The sequence below is a fragment of the Somniosus microcephalus genome, chromosome 16, assembly GCF_052327205.1.
Source record: "Somniosus microcephalus isolate GS21.2 chromosome 16, FLI_Smic_1.0, whole genome shotgun sequence".
NCBI lineage: Eukaryota > Metazoa > Chordata > Chondrichthyes > Squaliformes > Somniosidae > Somniosus > Somniosus microcephalus.
In genome coordinates this window covers 43,114,604-43,131,977 of record NC_141002.1, presented here as the reverse complement: position 1 = coordinate 43,131,977, position 17,374 = coordinate 43,114,604, and the positions used below count along the sequence as shown (strand labels likewise).

The 17,374-nt window shown below is 39.3% G+C and overlaps 1 protein-coding gene across 10 annotated transcripts in view; it reads right to left on the bottom strand.

Annotated features, from left to right (window-relative positions):
* Positions 1 to 6,058: 6,058 nt before the first annotated feature.
* Positions 6,059 to 17,374, bottom strand: part of wnk1b (WNK lysine deficient protein kinase 1b) — a 217,388-nt gene continuing 206,072 nt past the window's right edge. For 7 of the 10 annotated variants that reach the window (XM_086008883.1, XM_086008880.1, XM_086008876.1 and 4 more), the window contains 3 exons: positions 12,989 to 13,030; positions 10,240 to 10,436; positions 6,059 to 9,740 (listed from right to left, as the gene is read on the bottom strand). In XM_086008883.1, the coding sequence (XP_085865009.1) occupies positions 9,420 to 9,740; positions 10,240 to 10,436; positions 12,989 to 13,030 (560 nt within the window). In that variant the 3' untranslated portion in view covers positions 6,059 to 9,419. The remainder of the gene's footprint in view (positions 9,741 to 10,239; positions 10,437 to 12,988; positions 13,031 to 17,374) is intronic. The other 3 variants (XM_086008884.1, XM_086008885.1, XM_086008881.1) reach the window with 1 other exon arrangement.

Sequence of the window (17,374 nt, the reverse complement as noted above, 5' to 3'; positions counted from 1 at the left end):
GTCATTCAAAAAATGGGCCCCGTTTCATACCGAGTCCGCACCGGAGACAACCGAACATGGAGACGGCATGTAGACCAGTTACTGCCAAGACAGTCACCACAGGTAACCCAAGAAACAGAGGATCAAGGACCTGCTGGCGGCTCCAGCAGGGACTGGTCATCCGACCCTGAAACGGTGGCACCATCCACTCTTGTGCCATCGAGGGAGGAAGCTATGCCTGCAGGGTCACGGGAGAGCCAGCCAGAGCCTGCTCCTGAGACTAGGTGTTACCCCCAAAGAGAAAGGCAGCCTCCAGAGCGCCTTAGTTAGTTAGTGCTAACCTGTGTGCATGGGGCAGAATAATCCCCAGGGTTAGCATAATGTAGAGGCAGTCTACCCTCTCTTCCAAAGTTATAGTCATTTTCAGTTATTCTGTTTTGTGGACATTCTATTTTAAGGGGGAGGAAATATGTTGTGTATTTTGAATGTGTATTAGAATTGTCCCACATGGGATACCGTAGTGGTGATTTGCAATGTACTATGGGAAATGTAGTGCATTGAGTGAAGCAGCACATTGTAAATAAAATGGCCGTTAACTAAACTCTCCACCCCGGAGTCGTCCTTAATTGTTATATAGGTAAGGGTATAAAACCCCTTGAGATACAACACTGTATATCCGAGCCAGTGCAATTTCAAGTGCAATTTGCGTCAATTTCCCAATTGTTATCAAAACAGAAATTTTGTTTCTCCTCTCTGATGCTTCATCCTGGTCCCCCCCCCCCCCCCCCAAACCTCACAAAATTAGCTTAGTCTCCCCCCATAGTACTAGATAACCTCCACTTGAGGACGTTGGTCCCAGCCCTGTGCAAATGCAACCCGTCTATCTTGTATGAATCCCTCCTGCCCCAGAAGTGGACACAATGCTCAAAGAATCTGAAGCCTTCCCTCCTGCACCAGTTCTCCAGCCATGCATTAACCTGCTTTATCTTGCTGTTCCTATACTCATTAGCACACGGCAGTGGGAGTATTCCAGGTGTTTTATAACATTAAAGGCACTATATAAATACAAGTTGTTGTTCAGATTACCAGTCTTGAGGTCGTGCTCTTTATCACCTATCGAATCTCCTAATACTCCCCGCTCTCTCACAGCACTCCTTTTATCCTCACTCTCTGGGTCCCCCCCTCCCCCCTTCTTTGTACTCTCACAGCACTCCTTTTATCTTATGCCCTAAGCTCTGGAATTCCCTCCCTAAACCTCGTGTCTCTACCTCTCTCTCCTCCTTGAAGACACTCCTTAAAAGGTACCTGTTTGACCATGTTTTTGGTCATTTGTCCCAATATTTCCTTCTGTGGCTCAGTCAAATTTTGTTTGATGGCGCTCGTGAAGTGCCTTGGACATTTTACTATGTTAAAGGCACTATATAAATGCAAGTTGTTGTCTCACCGCGATTCTCTGCTCTCTCACAGCTCTCCTTTTATCCGCACACTCTGGGTCTCCTCCTGCAATTCTCCACTCTCTCCGGTCAGCTTTCACAGCTCTCCTTTTGTCCTGCGATTCTCCATTTTCTCACGGGTTGGTTTTCACACTGCTCCTTTTATACTTACTTTCTGGGTCTCCCCCGCAATTCTTCACATGCCTCTCTAACCATACAAAACATTCGTTTTTGGGAAACATTCTCAATTAGGATGGTGTATCCAAATTAGATCAGGATTGATGTTTATAATGTGACTTCTTAGTGATGCAAGAGAATGGGGTAAAAGACCTAGAAATACCCATGCTCCATCCCAGCTAATTTTTTATACTATTCAAGACTTACCCATCAAATGAAATAATTACATTTTGTCCCCTACTCAGAAGTCTTGTGATTCAATATTATTTTGTCACGGAGTAAGCACTTTATTTTCATCTCTCCAAATACATTTCTCAGATGGTAATTATTCAGAATAGCACTCTTCAGCCTAGTATTAAAGTCAGTGAAAACATTGCTGAGAATGTAGTTGTGTTTCTGGGGCTAGCAGACATACTGGAGATGTTGTAATATTCCATATTCTGTGCACTTTAGACCAAATTCTGGTTGACACAATGGCTGAATTTCACTCTTCATCCACCTCTCTCAAAGAAAAACAGAAAAGCAGCGGATCCACAATCACCTGGTCCGCTGCTGTGCACAGTTTATGCCGCTTGCATGAGCTACCAGAGCATTGTCAACTATACCCCAGCAAGAGAAAGCACCTTCTAACAAGAAGCAAAGAAAACAAGGGGGAAATTCTTGTTTAAAATAATCAATGCACATCTTCTGTCTCAAAAGGAATATTGTGAGAGTTATGATTTCCACAGCCCACCCCTACTAGTCCCAGTGAGATGACAAGGCTTGCAAAATGCTGCTCTTTAACCAGGCACATGTAGCTGTACAAAAGCAGACTAGTTTCATTCGCCCAGACTCAGGTTTTCACTCCTTTCTTGTGGGCAAGCATTTAGCCAACACTTCACAGACTTTCTCAATGGCTTTTCTGCAATTTAGCATCCAGTGTGTGGATTCTGGAGAACTGTCACTGAAAAGCTGTCACAAGATGGGCCATTCAGCCCATCTTAGCTCATTCTTCCAGAAAGACCCTACAGTTTCTTCATCACTGCATTCCAATTGCTTTTTGTATACTTCGTGTTTTTGCCTGCACTCTTCCTTTGGATTCCCTGTGGTGACCATTCTGTGTGTTAAGAACTTCCTGTCATCAGTCCTAAATTTGCCTTTTACTATTTTGAACCTATGTCTCTATCCTACTCTTATAGTGCAGTTTGAAATAACTTACTGAATCTACCTTTTCCATACCATACACTTCAGTCGTGTCCTTACAAAGTTGAAAATCTGCTAGTCAGTCCAACGCCTTAAAATTCTCATCTTTTCAAATCTCTCTATGGACTCACCCCTCCTTATCTCTAACCTCCTCCAGCCCTACAACTCTCCAAGAACACTGCGTTCTTCCAGTTCTAGCCTCTGGTGTATCCCTGATTTTCTTCACCCCACCAGGCATTCCGTGCCTTCAGCTATGGAATTTCCTTCCCATCAAGTCATGTAACCCACCAACTCCCAAATGAAAGCAGAGAGAAGACAGAAAAGCAGAAAAGGGGGAGAACAGACATGAAGGAGAAGACAAGAGGCCAAGCAACACACAGACAATAAACACAGCTAAGAGACAATAGGCACCAATTTATTTTGAGCAACACCATGGGAGATTTACTAGTTTTTAAACTTAGAGCTTCAAAGAACAATTGGATTAAACGCAACAGATGAGCAGATATATTTATATGTAGGATTTTTATTGCAGCAATGATCATTTTGAAATAATCAATCAATGCTATTTCCTGAATAACCCACTTTCAAAATTAATTCTGAAGTACTTCACAGAATAATCTACTGCAAGCCAGAAGCAGTTTTAACCTTGCCAACAAAACTTCAATGTGCATTACTTGTGCTGTTGCCTGTTACAAGTGCGACAAGTCAGCAGCATTAATGAGAAGTGAGGCAACATCCAGTGCCAGTGTAGTGTTTGGTTTGTTTTTTCATCCCTAGGTGTTACAAAATACATTTTAAAAAGTCATCTTATGCATACAGGAATTCACATAATGCTGTCAAATAATTTTGTATCATTTCTGTCTTTTGTTGACATCTACAGAATGCATCTTGCACGCACTGTTTCAGCAGCTTTCAGTCTTCTAACTAAATCTTTTGCAAGTTAGCCAGCGATGTGGACATGGCTGGAATGATCTAAACTGTCCTTGTGTTAGAATTTGGTTCGGCTTCATTTACAATATGCTGTCCAGTTTGGGTCCCCTCATGTTGGGTGATATGGAGGCCCTGGAAAAGGTTCAAGGGAGGCTACTAGATTGATACCTAATTTAAAGGCCCTTAGTTACCATGATAGGCTGAGACAGCCTGGGCTTTTATCTCTAGAAAACATAGACCGAGGAGATTTGACTGATGTCTTTAAAATAATGAAAAAGATTAGATTTAGTCTCTCTAGATCAGCTATTCGAGTTGTGTGGATTAGGGAGAATCAAGGGACATGAGTAAGCTATATAAGCTTAGAACTAGGTTAGATATCATGAAGTATTTTTTTCCACAGAAGAATCGTCAACCTATGGAACAAGTTACCAGCTCACACAGATTCGCTGCAAACGTTCAAAAGGAAGCTGAACCAGTTCCTGAAAGTGGCCGACCTCACTACTTATAGGAGATAGTAGGGTATTGGCGGATGCATCTCCCAGTCACTGTGGTCTCCTGGAACTTGTTTGTTCACCTTCAGGAGATGGAGGGAAATTTCCTCGAGGTTTACCCCCCAAAATTGGCCTTGGGTTTTTGTCTGTTTTTCACCTCTTACAGGATATTACATAGCTGGCTGGTGAGGACAGATGGGAGTCATAGTGCGCATAAGTTGCACCACAACAGTAGAAGTAAGGCTCAATGGACAAATCATCCACACGTTTGATACGGTTCAGAGATTTTGTACTGCTCAACAGTCATTAACAGGAAATAAAACCTAACGCCATGCGTTTTGCCTCTGACTGACTGAAGGGTAGCGAACAATGAATATTCCTCAGAGGAGTGGTCAGGATTCGGGGGGGGGGGGGGGGGGGGGGAGAAAGAGGGCGGTTGGGGGAGAAATACTGAATGGGGTGCCTCAAAAGGTCATTGTTCAGACTATTATTAATTTACATAAATGACTTGGATTTAGAAACTCAATGCAAAGTGGTCAGATTTGCAGACAATACCAAACTAGGAGGGGGCAGTGGAATCACAAGAGGCAGCTCAAAAATGACAATTTGAGTTGGGCAGAATATGCAAGTGAGCAGAACAACGGCAGATAAAAATTAATGCAGACAAGTGTAGAGTATTGCGCATTGGAAGGAAAGATAGGTAACATACAGACTTCATAAATGGTGTTGAAACAGCAGTTTGATGAGCTGAAAGAGACCACAGGATCTTAGTAGACTGGACACTAAACGTATCTAACTAATGTTGAACTACATAACTAAACAGTAGAGTACAAGTCACAAGGGTGGTGGAAACAGTTTCAATAATAGTCTTCAAAAGGCAATTGGATAAATACTTGAAAAGGAGAAAAAATTGCATGGATATGGGGAAGAGCAGGGGAGTGGGACTAACTGGATTGTTCTTCAAAAGAGCAGTCGCAGACTTGATGGGCCAAATGGCCTCCTTCTGTGCTGCACTATTCTATTAAGTCAGAGGAAGTTCTAATCAAACTGCAGTGTGCTCTGGTCAGATCACGACTCAAGTATTATGTCTAGTTCTGATCACCGAGACACAACGGAGATAACATTCAAGTGCTGGAGGCAGTGCAGACATGAGCCATGAGGCTGATCTCAAGTGTCAACTGTCAAGTTGAGGAAAGACTGCAGAAACTTCATCTCATCTGCCTGAAAGGAGGCATCCAAGAAGTGATCTTATAACAGAATACAATAGTTAAGGGAAAGGATAAAGTAAATTTGGAATATTACTTTAAATTAAATTGAGAAAAAAAAGGGTCACAAGTCCCAACAAGTAAGAGATAAATTTAGGACAGGTAACAGGAAATTTTTCTTCGCACAAAGTAATAAATACATGGAATAGGCTTCGAGATAGAGTCGTGGAAGTGGAAAACCTGGAAACATTTAAGGAACAAATGGATGCTTCAATAGGGGGATTTTAGGAACTTTCTGGATGGATGAACCAAGTGGGTCGAGTCTTTATCATCCACAATTATCTTGTGAATTCGGATTATTTTGGACATCACAAGTTTAAAAAAACCAAATTCAACTTACTGTAAATATTCCATTAGAAGCAACACCAAATGTCATCAGTAACAAGACTATCAGGTGTTCAATGAGATCATCAATTGACTTTCACTTGTGCTCATGAGGTATTGGTCCTCCACACATGTTGGTCACTGTAGTTCTCTCACATCACTGGCACTGAACCCACCACAAAAGCCACCAGCAACTAAAATTAATTAAAAACAATGCCGAGGTCATCCAGGCTGGGTAGACTTTTATTTGTGCGATAAACATGCAGACAGATTGGTGTTGAGATTTTGATCATTTTTATTTGAATGATTTCAGTTAATAATCTACAAAGAAAGTAACAAATTTCAGCGCAAAGCGCAATCTTACATGTAGCTCAACACCCTTATTTAGTGCAAACATACAATTCATGTTGCAAATGATCCCCACATTTCTTTACAGTGTATAATGTTAAATAATGAAAGGAGATCTTCAGGACAGACACTGAACTCCAGAGCAACAGAAGAATCAGTCATTTCAAGATTGCAATTTGTGGGGAAAAAAGGTATCAAGAGTATTACATAAAATAATTTAACACCGGTCAGTAGCATTTATAACATTTGTACATTTTTTTTTTAAATTTGTTTTCCACAGGAGGGAAATGGCAAATGGATCCAGCTTTTTGCACGATATTAAAAAGCCTGAAACAAGGGGGAGATGGGGAGAAAAATTGTGTGCTGCATCCTAGTTTAAAATAAATTGAAACCAACTGCTTTTTGCTTTAGATGTTGGATGATGTTAATTCTTAACTACAGAGCAAAACAATGCAGAATATATCAAGTGCATAAAAATATGCATCTCAACGCACAAGAATAGCATACATATACTGAAACTCTAACTGCCAACCTGTACTTAAACAGGAACCAAAAACAAACATTACGTAAACTAACAGCCTACCTCCATCAGAAATCCCAGCACTAATTATTGCATATCATTCCACATCCACCTCCACTACAGTTTTGGGGAAGGGAGGGAACAGATGGGCAGAGAAGGAAGAGGAAATTGAGGGCTGAGAAACTTAAGTTAAGCATTCTTGAGCTTTCTCCTCAACCCCATGCAAATGGCATAAATTTCACAGAACATCTAGGGTTTTTCCCCCCCGAGGTCAGTAACCCAACCAGTATCTAAAAAAAAAGTTATTCTACTAAAAAAAAATGCAATGTATTTGTGTGGACTTTTCACAGTTTATTGCAGTCTAAGGAGTAATACTGATTGCAGTACTTGCTTTTTTTTCTTTCTCAATTTTTCCTTCGTTTTAAAGAAAGGAATCCACAACAGAATAACAAACATCGTGAATCATAGGGTTGAGATACAGTGAAAGCAGCTGCTGAAACGGTCCCCGTACCAGTTCAAATTTTATTAAAAGGGAAGCAAAGACAGAAAGAGAAATAAAAGCTTTTCATTATCATGCCTATCTGCCTAAAACAAAAGTAAAACCCCCAGCAGGTCACACAGAAAATACCATTACACTTTCAACCAACAATAAAATTACACAATAATTCTTTCTGAAGTTTTTCTTTTTAAACAAAGCCGAGTGAAAGACAGAAGTGTGTTCTTCATAACAGGTAATTTATACATGGGAACTCCTAATGCATGCTTTTCTTAGAGTTTGGGCATTTCAAACAAGAGCTATTGGAATAATTTGCTATAGTATGTCTACTTCTACAACTTTTAAGCTTCCCAACTCCATTCAATATTGTTTAAGGCTCACATATTAGCAACAGTCTGCAATAGATGCTGCAGTAGAAATTCTTCAGTTCCATGAATTGTTGCAACAGTTACAGCAGAACTAACCATTCATTCATATTGAAAAGTCTTATTTTTTTTTTATATAAATGGTGCAACCGTCCTCAATTTTACTTAAAAAAAAAACTAAACAAAATAAAGTGCTGACCTGCATTTTGCAACAACTACATATGCAGGGTTTTAACAGTTCTTTGATAAATCAGAGAACTGAAACCTTTTTTTTTATTTTTAAAAACAACCTTCACAGCCTAATGTTGTTATATTTGTCCTTTTATTCTCCACATCAGTAAAAACTGCAAGTTCTTTACCAGTTACTTTTCTGCAAATACCTGGTGAAACAAAAATTAAACTTCTGTAGTTGGGATGAATATGAAGCAAAAGGACAAAATATCCTTTTTTGGGGGGAGGGGAAGAAGACAGTCTCAGGTTTAAGTAGTTGATCTTACAGGAAACTATCAAATATTTTTAAATTAGCATTCCTTTTCATTAAGTGAGAAATGTAAAGAAAAATACAAATCTTATACATCAGTGTAGTCTTAAATTTTGTATTTATTTCAAATCATATTCTTGTTCTATATGGTCACTGCTGCATATAAAATATGGACAGTGAAGTTTAGAATTTCTGATCACTTATGTATCAGATTGACATACTAGGAAAAACCAGGGTAGAATGTCAGAAAGGCCTTCCTGAAACTGATTACTAGGTTTCCTACATCATTTTTCACATTTCTCACATATCCAGGTTCAGAACATTTTCCTGTGTTGGTTCACAAGTTATTTTAACGGTGACAACCTCCAACTACAAAGTAAATTGTATCAGGGTTAATGAAGTAAAAAAAAAACAAATGGCCAATAAACTGCAATTATGAATTACATTCAAAAAGATTAATGGTAGATGCATGGCAGAACCTCATTTTCTTCCAGATTCAGTATTTCATGAAGGAAAATGAAACATGTTTTGGCCTTAGAGGGGATGCTGCTTTTAATATGTACCAGCAGTCTTTAGTGGGGGTATCAACTATTAACTAATATTTTAGACTTCGTGACTTCAACATAGTCTAACCTAACCACTGACATTTTCAATGCATTTCCAGAAGCAACAGCACTTGCTGAATATCCTGGAAAATGCAAATCTTGAATCTACATGAGAAAACTTTAACCATTAATATCTTGGCCTTGGGTGACTCCATATTTTAACATCACTTGGGAGGGAAGGACAAAGACTGGAACAGATTTACATAATGGACGTATTTCGGTCACTGCAAATGACAACAGCTCTGTTGAAGAACAAGTATGAACTATCCACTTTACCACAACTCCACCTTCACTTGCTCTCTTCCTCTATTTTCTCTGTTGGGGACACTTAAGTGCTTTCCTGCAGACAAGTCAGAAGCACAATACAAGGCACTATGAATCCAGCAAGCATACTGGGAAAACAGGTATTCAAGTACATTTATACAATTTTACATTCACATTTATTTACCTAATACAATGAAGTAACAAAGGAAGTTAAAGTGTCTCTGATAAGTATGGATTATAGCTAGCTTTAGTTTTTTTTTTTTTTTTTAAACTTTAAACCCTCTAAATCCACTTTTAACTACTGTTGTCCAACAACATTTATATATCACAGTGTTTGAACATCAAAAACTGATGGGTAAATACATGTCCGCACAGAACGCTGTTTGAAACAGAACTAGTAAAATAGCTCTCAAATGATGCTGTGTATATAAAAGCAGTGTCAGCCATTTGTATGTTTTAAAGCTCTATGACCCATCCCCAGCAACATCAGCAGAGGCCATTTAACCTTGAATTCCACTCAGTCGATCGATCACACTTATCCAGAACTAGAAATGTGCCTCTACGTTGTCCTAAGATTGGATCCAGGAGGATTGCTGACAGATTTCTGCAAAGTGCCCAAGGGAAAGCTCTGTAGTGAAGTGGTGCCGACTGCTTGAAACTGGAGGCCTGGTGTTGGTGGTGTCATGCCTGGTTGCTGCTGGGGAGGTGCTCCAGTCCATTGGCCACTGTAAGGCGCTCCAGGGTAACCATACTGGCAGATAGGAGTCTTGTTGAAAGGACCCAAGGAGCCAACTGAGGCAGTAGAAATAGAAGGTCCCCCCACGGAGTTTGTCATGGAGACACAGAGTTGACCTGGTGCTGAATACTTCCTTGGCATTGTCTGTAAAATTATATAAACAAACAGCATTAGTCCTATAGGAATAGGACTGCCAATGACACCGAGATAACAGAAGCTGCCCCATCATAAGTCCCCCCACCTTTTACCCCTCAGAATAATTCTGATAGTTTTAACTGACATATTTGCTACATAATAGTCACTGCCCCTCAAAAAAAACACAAGTAACTAAAATTGTATGCCATGTGCTTAATGAAGTTTCTGAAATATGATAAGGTGCTATACAGCCTATGCTTTTTTTCAGTGTCGATATTTTAGGTAGGTACAAAGTCTGTGATAGGGATTGCTTGTCACTCAGATCAGCCATAAGACAAAGGTGAACATTCTAGTATTGAAAACTCATCTTAAGACTCAAATAAAAGATTAAAGTAATTTCAAGCAGCAGGTAGTTCTGGTTAGCAGTCCAATACTCAACCATTTGACCTAGTGTGCCATTTAAACACATTTAAAACAAATCTGAGCCAAGAAGCAGACTCCTACTTACTTCAGAGTAATGCTGGCCCGGTTGACCCTGTTGTTTCATGCCACGCTTGTTCTGGGAAAGGTTCATAGCATCTCGAGCCCAATTGTCTACCAACTTATGCAAATCATCTGTGAAGGTGCCTTTTCTACTGGTTATTGCTGGCTGCTGTTGCTGAGCCATTTGCCCAACTCCACTTACTGCATTTGTGCTAGTTGTTCCTGGGAAGTAAGAAAGAAATTAAAAGTTGTTGATTACAGATTTGGCAGCATATAGTTTTCAATACAAGAAAAGCATTATAACTCATGTCTTCAGTGATATTTGGATACGACTTGAAGATTACCTCTTTTTATGACTGCTTATCATAGAAACATAGAAGATAGGAGCAGGAGTAGGCCATTTGGCCCCTCGAGCCTGTTGCACCATTAAATGAGATCATGGCTGATCATCCAAATTCAGTACCCTGTCCCTGCTTTCTCCCCATATCCCTTGATCCCTTCAGCCTTAAGAAATATATCCAACTCCTTCTTGAATATATTTAATGAATTGGCCTCAACTGCCTTCTGTGGTAGAGAATTCCACAGGTTCACCACTCTCTGGGTGAAGACATTCCTCCTCATCTCTGTCCTAAATGGCTTACCCCTTATCCTTAAACTGTGACCCCTGGTTCTGGACTCCCCTGCCATCAGGAACATCCGCCCTGTTAGAATTTTATAAGTTTCAATGAGATCCCCTCTCATTCTTCTAAACTTTAGCGAATATAAGCCCAATCGACCCAATCTCTCTTCATAAGTCATTCCTGCCATCCCAGGTATCAGCCTGGTGAATCTTCGCTGCACTCCCTCCATGGCAAGAACATCCTTCCTCAGATAAGGCGACAAAAACTGCACACAATACTCAAGGTGTGGTCTCACCAAGGCCCTGTACAACTGCAGCAAGACATCCTTGCTCCTGTACTTGAATTCTCTCGCTATGAAGGCCAACATACCATTTGCCTTCTTAACCGCCTGCTGCACCTGCATGCTTACCTTCAGCGACTGGTGCACAAGGACACCCAGGTCTTGTTGCACTTCCCCTTTCCCCAATCTATTGCCGCTCAGATAATAATCTGCCTTCCTGTTTTTGCCACCAAAGTGGATAACCTCGCATTTATCCACATTATACTGCATCTTTATACTTACTCTTGATACATGGCAAACACAACCAAAAGTTACCAGAATCTAGGATGTAAGAGTAAAGGAAAGCTCTTATTTTCTCGTTACTCCTCATCTGAAGTTAATAATGAATTTAAGCGCTTTGGGATGTTTCTCTGCATTGAAGGTGCTATATAAATGCAAGTTGTTGTTGCAGGATTGAATCAACCAAAGAGGGGTCAAGTTTCAATAAATATCTTTAAAATGTCCTTCATCAATGGGTCTAGAACTGTGGTAGCATGTAGCCTTGAACAGAGCAAACTAATTTGCACAAATTATATTTATAACGCACTTCTAACTTCAACATGCAGTTTGCAGGTCCAAGATTGTGTTATAGAAAAGATTTACTGTACATACAAGAAAGCAAATTAGTTTCAGCCATTTAATAAAGGCTTCATGCAGTCTTCCTTTACTGTAACACGTGCTTCAAAGATGTTGCATTAAAGCCAAGCTGCATTTGTACATGCAGTGCAGCTAGAGAACATCACAAAAGAAAACACTAAACCCATTCACATTCACAAATTATTTTTACCAGCTCTTAGCACATGCAAAAACCAAAGCTACCTTTACACCTGATTTTAGCATCATAGGTTCTGTGGTCTCTGATAATTGGCCAATTAAATTGAGGGGTGAGGGAAAGGAAATTCAAAAGTTTTGATCCAAAGTTAATAGGATACTGTGATCCATGCACTAATTATGACCAGGTGAGATTCATAGTCTAGTTAAATGACTGTGCTGCATGGACTCAACTATTTAGGTTTTCTGGGTTGCTGCTTGTGGTATTTGATATGTTTTACTCTCAAGCTGATGCACTATTGGCTTTAATTACATTTGCTGTAGTCAAAGATTTACTAATAACCTTGTGGTTACTAAAATGTTTTTGCAATTAAAAGTGGATCTATAGTACAAATGAACCATCCCTTTCAGCTAAAGCAACAGTCTCTGAACATGGAGTCCCAAGTCTGGAGCCCAGGTCCTGTCAGGCAGTTACACTTGGGCTTTTTCTATGAGACAAGCTTTGCGAGTCTACATTACATAGGATTTACAGCACAGAAACAGGCCATTTGTCCCAATTGGTCTATGCCGGTCTTTATGCTCCACACGAGCCTCCTCCCATTCTACTGCATCTAACCCTGTCAGCATATCATGCTATTCCTTTCTCCTTCATGTACTTAACTAGCTTTCCTTTAAAATGCATAATTCTATTATGAAGGGGGCAGCGAACACCTTTCAAACAAAGCTTGGAAAAAAAGGGTTTTTAAATTCTAGCTTTTCATTCCATGAGGTGCTGGTCTACAGAAAGAATTCTTCTATTACAATTTTTTGAAGTCTGCATATCCTGAGGCAACACAAAGCCATGCAGCCAGATTAGAAAAGATCATTTCTGACACTACTTCAGGTCATTAAGTGCAAAAAAAAAATGCGGTTTCTGAAAAACATCTCGTCCTCCCAACAAACAATGGTGTTGTAGAAACCTCGAAAAAAATCAGGAGAAGCCCAAGTGCTAAAATCAGATGCAAGGATTTTATACAGCAAGTGTCACATGCTATGCAAGTAAAATGTTAGAAAAAGATAATTACTACACAGTTGGTTGCATGGGCAGACTTTTTTCACCATCTTCCCTAAAGAATAAAGAAAAGTGCTTGGAGAAGAGAAACATACAGAATGGAAGAAAGTACATTAATATCAATTGAATTGATTAATGTGACCTCATACGGGACTGCGTTGCAGTAAAACCAGAGAGGAAGTAAATGTTTATCCTTCAGCACGTGAGTGCAAAATTCAGGAAGTTAGGACTTCATCACTGACTAAATTTAGTAAAAAAGTATGCTTCTTTCTCAGAACCTATTCCAAAATGTTATTTGATCACTTAAACTTAAACATTTACAAATTGAGAAGTATGCACAGAGCCTCCGATTTCTAGTATTTCAAAATATTATTTAAGATCGATACACTGCTTTCTTATTTCGAGTTTATTCAAACATCTGCACTTCCTCTAGAACACAACTGCTCTGCAGCACCACGCAATGGTCAGGTCACACAAATCTTTATGGAGGAGGATTTTTTTTCCTCTGCATCTCTGCTTCAGTGTTGTAATGGACCAGCAAAGTGAACAAACAGTAGACGAACTTTGGGGGGTTAGGAAGGAACTTATTTAGCAGAAGATTAATGTGCACTGCAGTAAAGGTAAAGTCCCATTCCCATAGCGGCAGACAAGAGATCCTGCCTGGGGTCAGCTTTTCCTTCTTCCTGTGCTGTATAGTTTCTAGTCCTGGGATTATGGTCATGCATATTTAGCAACACCAGCCACAGAATCTGAATATGTATGCAGGTCAATTTAAATAATTCAATATTACATTTGCTGAAATAGATATCTCATCATCGCTGTTTAAAAGTGATCCTGTCTAAATATCAGGTTCAACATCTCCATTTCCCTGACAGCAGAGGGTACAGTGAAAAATATATTTAGCTCATAACTACTTGACCCAGATCATCTTTGGATGAGAGGGCACCGTCACAAATAGGCAAAAAATAAATAAGATTTCCCTGTTATAATGAGGGCAATTAAATCTTCACATTATATTTTAATGTATATAACTGTCTGAATGAGTGAGAGCCAGAGTGAGTGAGAGATAGCGTGCACGGGAGAGAGAGCGAGTCTGCTTATGTGATAGTGAGAGAGATAGATGGATGCACACACATTAGTGGATCGCCCGTGGAAAGTGAGGACAGGGCAGCAAAGCAGATTTAGCAGAAGTCTGCGAGCAGATCATTCACCTGCTCACTCAGCTAAAGAGTGACATACAGCATAGAGAATACAACTTCTAAAGATTTTAAAAAGCTACTGACAATTTTGTTTAGCAGTCAAAGTTGTGTGTTGTCAGGCTTTACTGATAAGCTAACTCACGCCATGTAAAAGTGAGATTTGTATCAAAGAAACGCCCGATGACATTCTTAAAGCACAGGTAAACTTTAAAACCATGGCAATTGTAATTTTGACCAATCAAGATGAACAATTTAATGGTTTGCTGTGCCAAACAACACTATAGCTGGGAAATAAGTTTTATGATATGCATTAAAATATTTTCTAATCTGTCATTCCTAATTACAGAAACTGACAAACTAACAATCCATAAATACAATCAGAAAATTAAAATTGAATGTTTTTCATAGAAAAAATGCAAAAGTAATTTCTCAATCAATATTTCATAAGCAGCATAGAATGGTTATAAATGTATGTTTAATCTGCACGAAAGAGTCAATTATACTGCAAATTGAATAAAACATTTTTTGGAAAAAGTCATTTTGATGACGCAGGAGGTGCTGTAATGGTGTTGCAAAATGATTTTGCCGATGATCGTGTCCAAAAGTTTTAAGGAAAAAAAGTAAAAAGACAGTCTTGTATGCATCATTATAAAGTAAAAACATTTAAAGTCCAAGATATTTCCTGTTTAAGCTTCAATAACCACAGCACAAGTTTATAATATGAAATTACTTACACAGAGCAGCTAGACAGCGGAAAGGTCAGAAAATTGAGACCAAGACAGTCAGAAAGCTGTAATCAAACAACTTCCATGAGATGTAAACTCGTAGGAAGCCATGCTGCTTTTGCTGAACATTTAAACTGACATGCACTAGGATTAGCAGAGATAAAGTCCACTGGACCTGCATCCATACCAGCCTGTGGGATTCAAAGTGTTTTGGCAAATCAGGATGATGACTGGAACATTCCACCACAAACCAAGTCAAGCAGTAAAGTCAATTCTCAGCAGGTGTACATATTGTTACCCATTATTTCTATTTTTTTTTTGCTATGCAGGACTATTGAAACTTGGTGAGTTTATAGTGGAACATATGCCACAGCATAATTTCAGTTATATTAAGTACCAATTACAAACTTTGTTTTTTTGCACTCAATTGTGATATTAAACAAATAACTAAATGGGGATTGATTTAAGGATTTAACAGTAATCCTTATATCAAAAAGAAATCTAGATCTGGCTTTCAGGTCAGCTCACTAGCCAGAGAACTCAAACTGTTGCTGTAGTCTAATCTTTGTCTTCTTCCCCCTTTCCCTCACCACACGAGCCTACTTTACCACTCTACTGCTGCAATATATACCTAAACCATACCCGTGTACTGTATTTGTGCAACTGACCAAACAAGTTCCTGATCCCAAGTGTGAACTTGTAGAAAGGGTGGCAAGCAGACAATGTACCTCTCCATTGGCATGGAAAGTTGAAGGGAAAGCCACTCGGAACCACTCTGACGCAGCTATCAGTGGCCTTTCAGAATGCCATTAGCACCTGCCCGAGAGTTGTACTCCAACCCAATCTAACCCAGGAAACCTATGGTGCAGGAAAAGTACAGGAAAGGCTTTTTTTGTAAAACATACCTAGAAAGTTGGTTCTGAAGCATAGTTTTTTTAGTTGCTGCTTCAAAAGAACTGCTAGCATCTACACCACAACCGGGATTGTTATCCAAGGTGGTGTCAGCCAACTCTTGTCTTTTCATCAGCTAAACACATTACACCAATTATTCAAGCCACTTGAAATTCTCTTTGGCTTGCTTAGATAAAGGAAGATACTGCAGCAGCATGCATTTGTAGAGTGGTAACAAAGGCTGGGAGAAGAGGGGAGGGGGGAGAGGAAAAGGACTACACAGGTTGAGAACAATTTGATGACTGCTCTGTACTTAAGACTAAAGAATAATTCAGGAAGGATTGGAGGCTGCAGGCAGCTGGTGTTGAACTATTTTGTCAAAAGGTTGGTGAAACCATATGGTGGGCCAGGCTGGTAAAAGGGCACAAGCTTATAATTGAGTGTCTTGGGTGTTTTAATACAACTAAGTATTTCCATATTTGGAATGAAAGTAGTCCTATATGATGATAGAAAGCAAAACATTTGCAGTATTATGCCACAGTTCCTAAAACCAGAACTATGGTATAAACATCTAGAATCAGTTCTTAAAAACTTCAAGCACTTTTTACTTAATCAGATTGACTACTGGCAGATGGAATGCCCAAACACAGATGTACTCTTATTAAAAAGATGCTTTTCAGTTTTTGCAATTAGAACAAAAAATTGCGTAATAGTTTGAAAAAGTTCAGATTCTGTTGACTGTAAAACAGAAAACCTGGCATGAATAAAGGACAAGGGGGCTTTTTCTGTACTGATGCATCCATGTTTCTAACTTGTAACAGCAACAAACAAAATGGTCAGAAAATCATCATTGGAATAAAACAGATGCCATGCAATGCATGGACATTTTAAAAATGGCTGAACTCCCCTATTAAAAGTTTTAGGACAGGAATGGAAATAGTGACCTACCATTGTCGAAAGGTTACCTACTACCATGAAAGGGTGGTTAAGATGCTTTGAGGAGGGGGGGACCATGATAATGCAGGGATCAGTGAAGGGAATCTACTGCTCATTACTCCAAAAAGGTTTAGAATTTAAAAAAATTTTTGGTATGTGGTACATTTTGGACGTTAAGACCACAGCTCCTGAATGGGGTCCATTTTAGTAAAAAAAAAGCAAAATATTTCAATTGTTTTTAACAGTAATTTCTGACAATTTTCCAATGCCCATGTAACTTGTCATACAGACCCGATTCAAAGAGCCAACACCATTCAATGGTGAATTATTAATGAGTTAATGATACAATCTAACCACCCAAGGGCCACCGAAAATTAGTTGTAATGACTATAACAAGTAGGTATTACTGCATGCATGTTATTCTACACCAATGGTTTAAAAATCAACCTCTAGACCAATAGCATAAATTATTTACAACTCAATTGAAAGACTGGACAGAGACTTCAACACTGTCAGTCATACAGAAATTGACTAAACTAAAATTGGAGGCCCGAGTTAACTGTTGAGCTGCTCGTGTTTAGGTGAACAGAAGTGCATTTGTAGCTGTGAAGTTGCACACTCCATAGTATTAATAAAAGTATGCTGAAA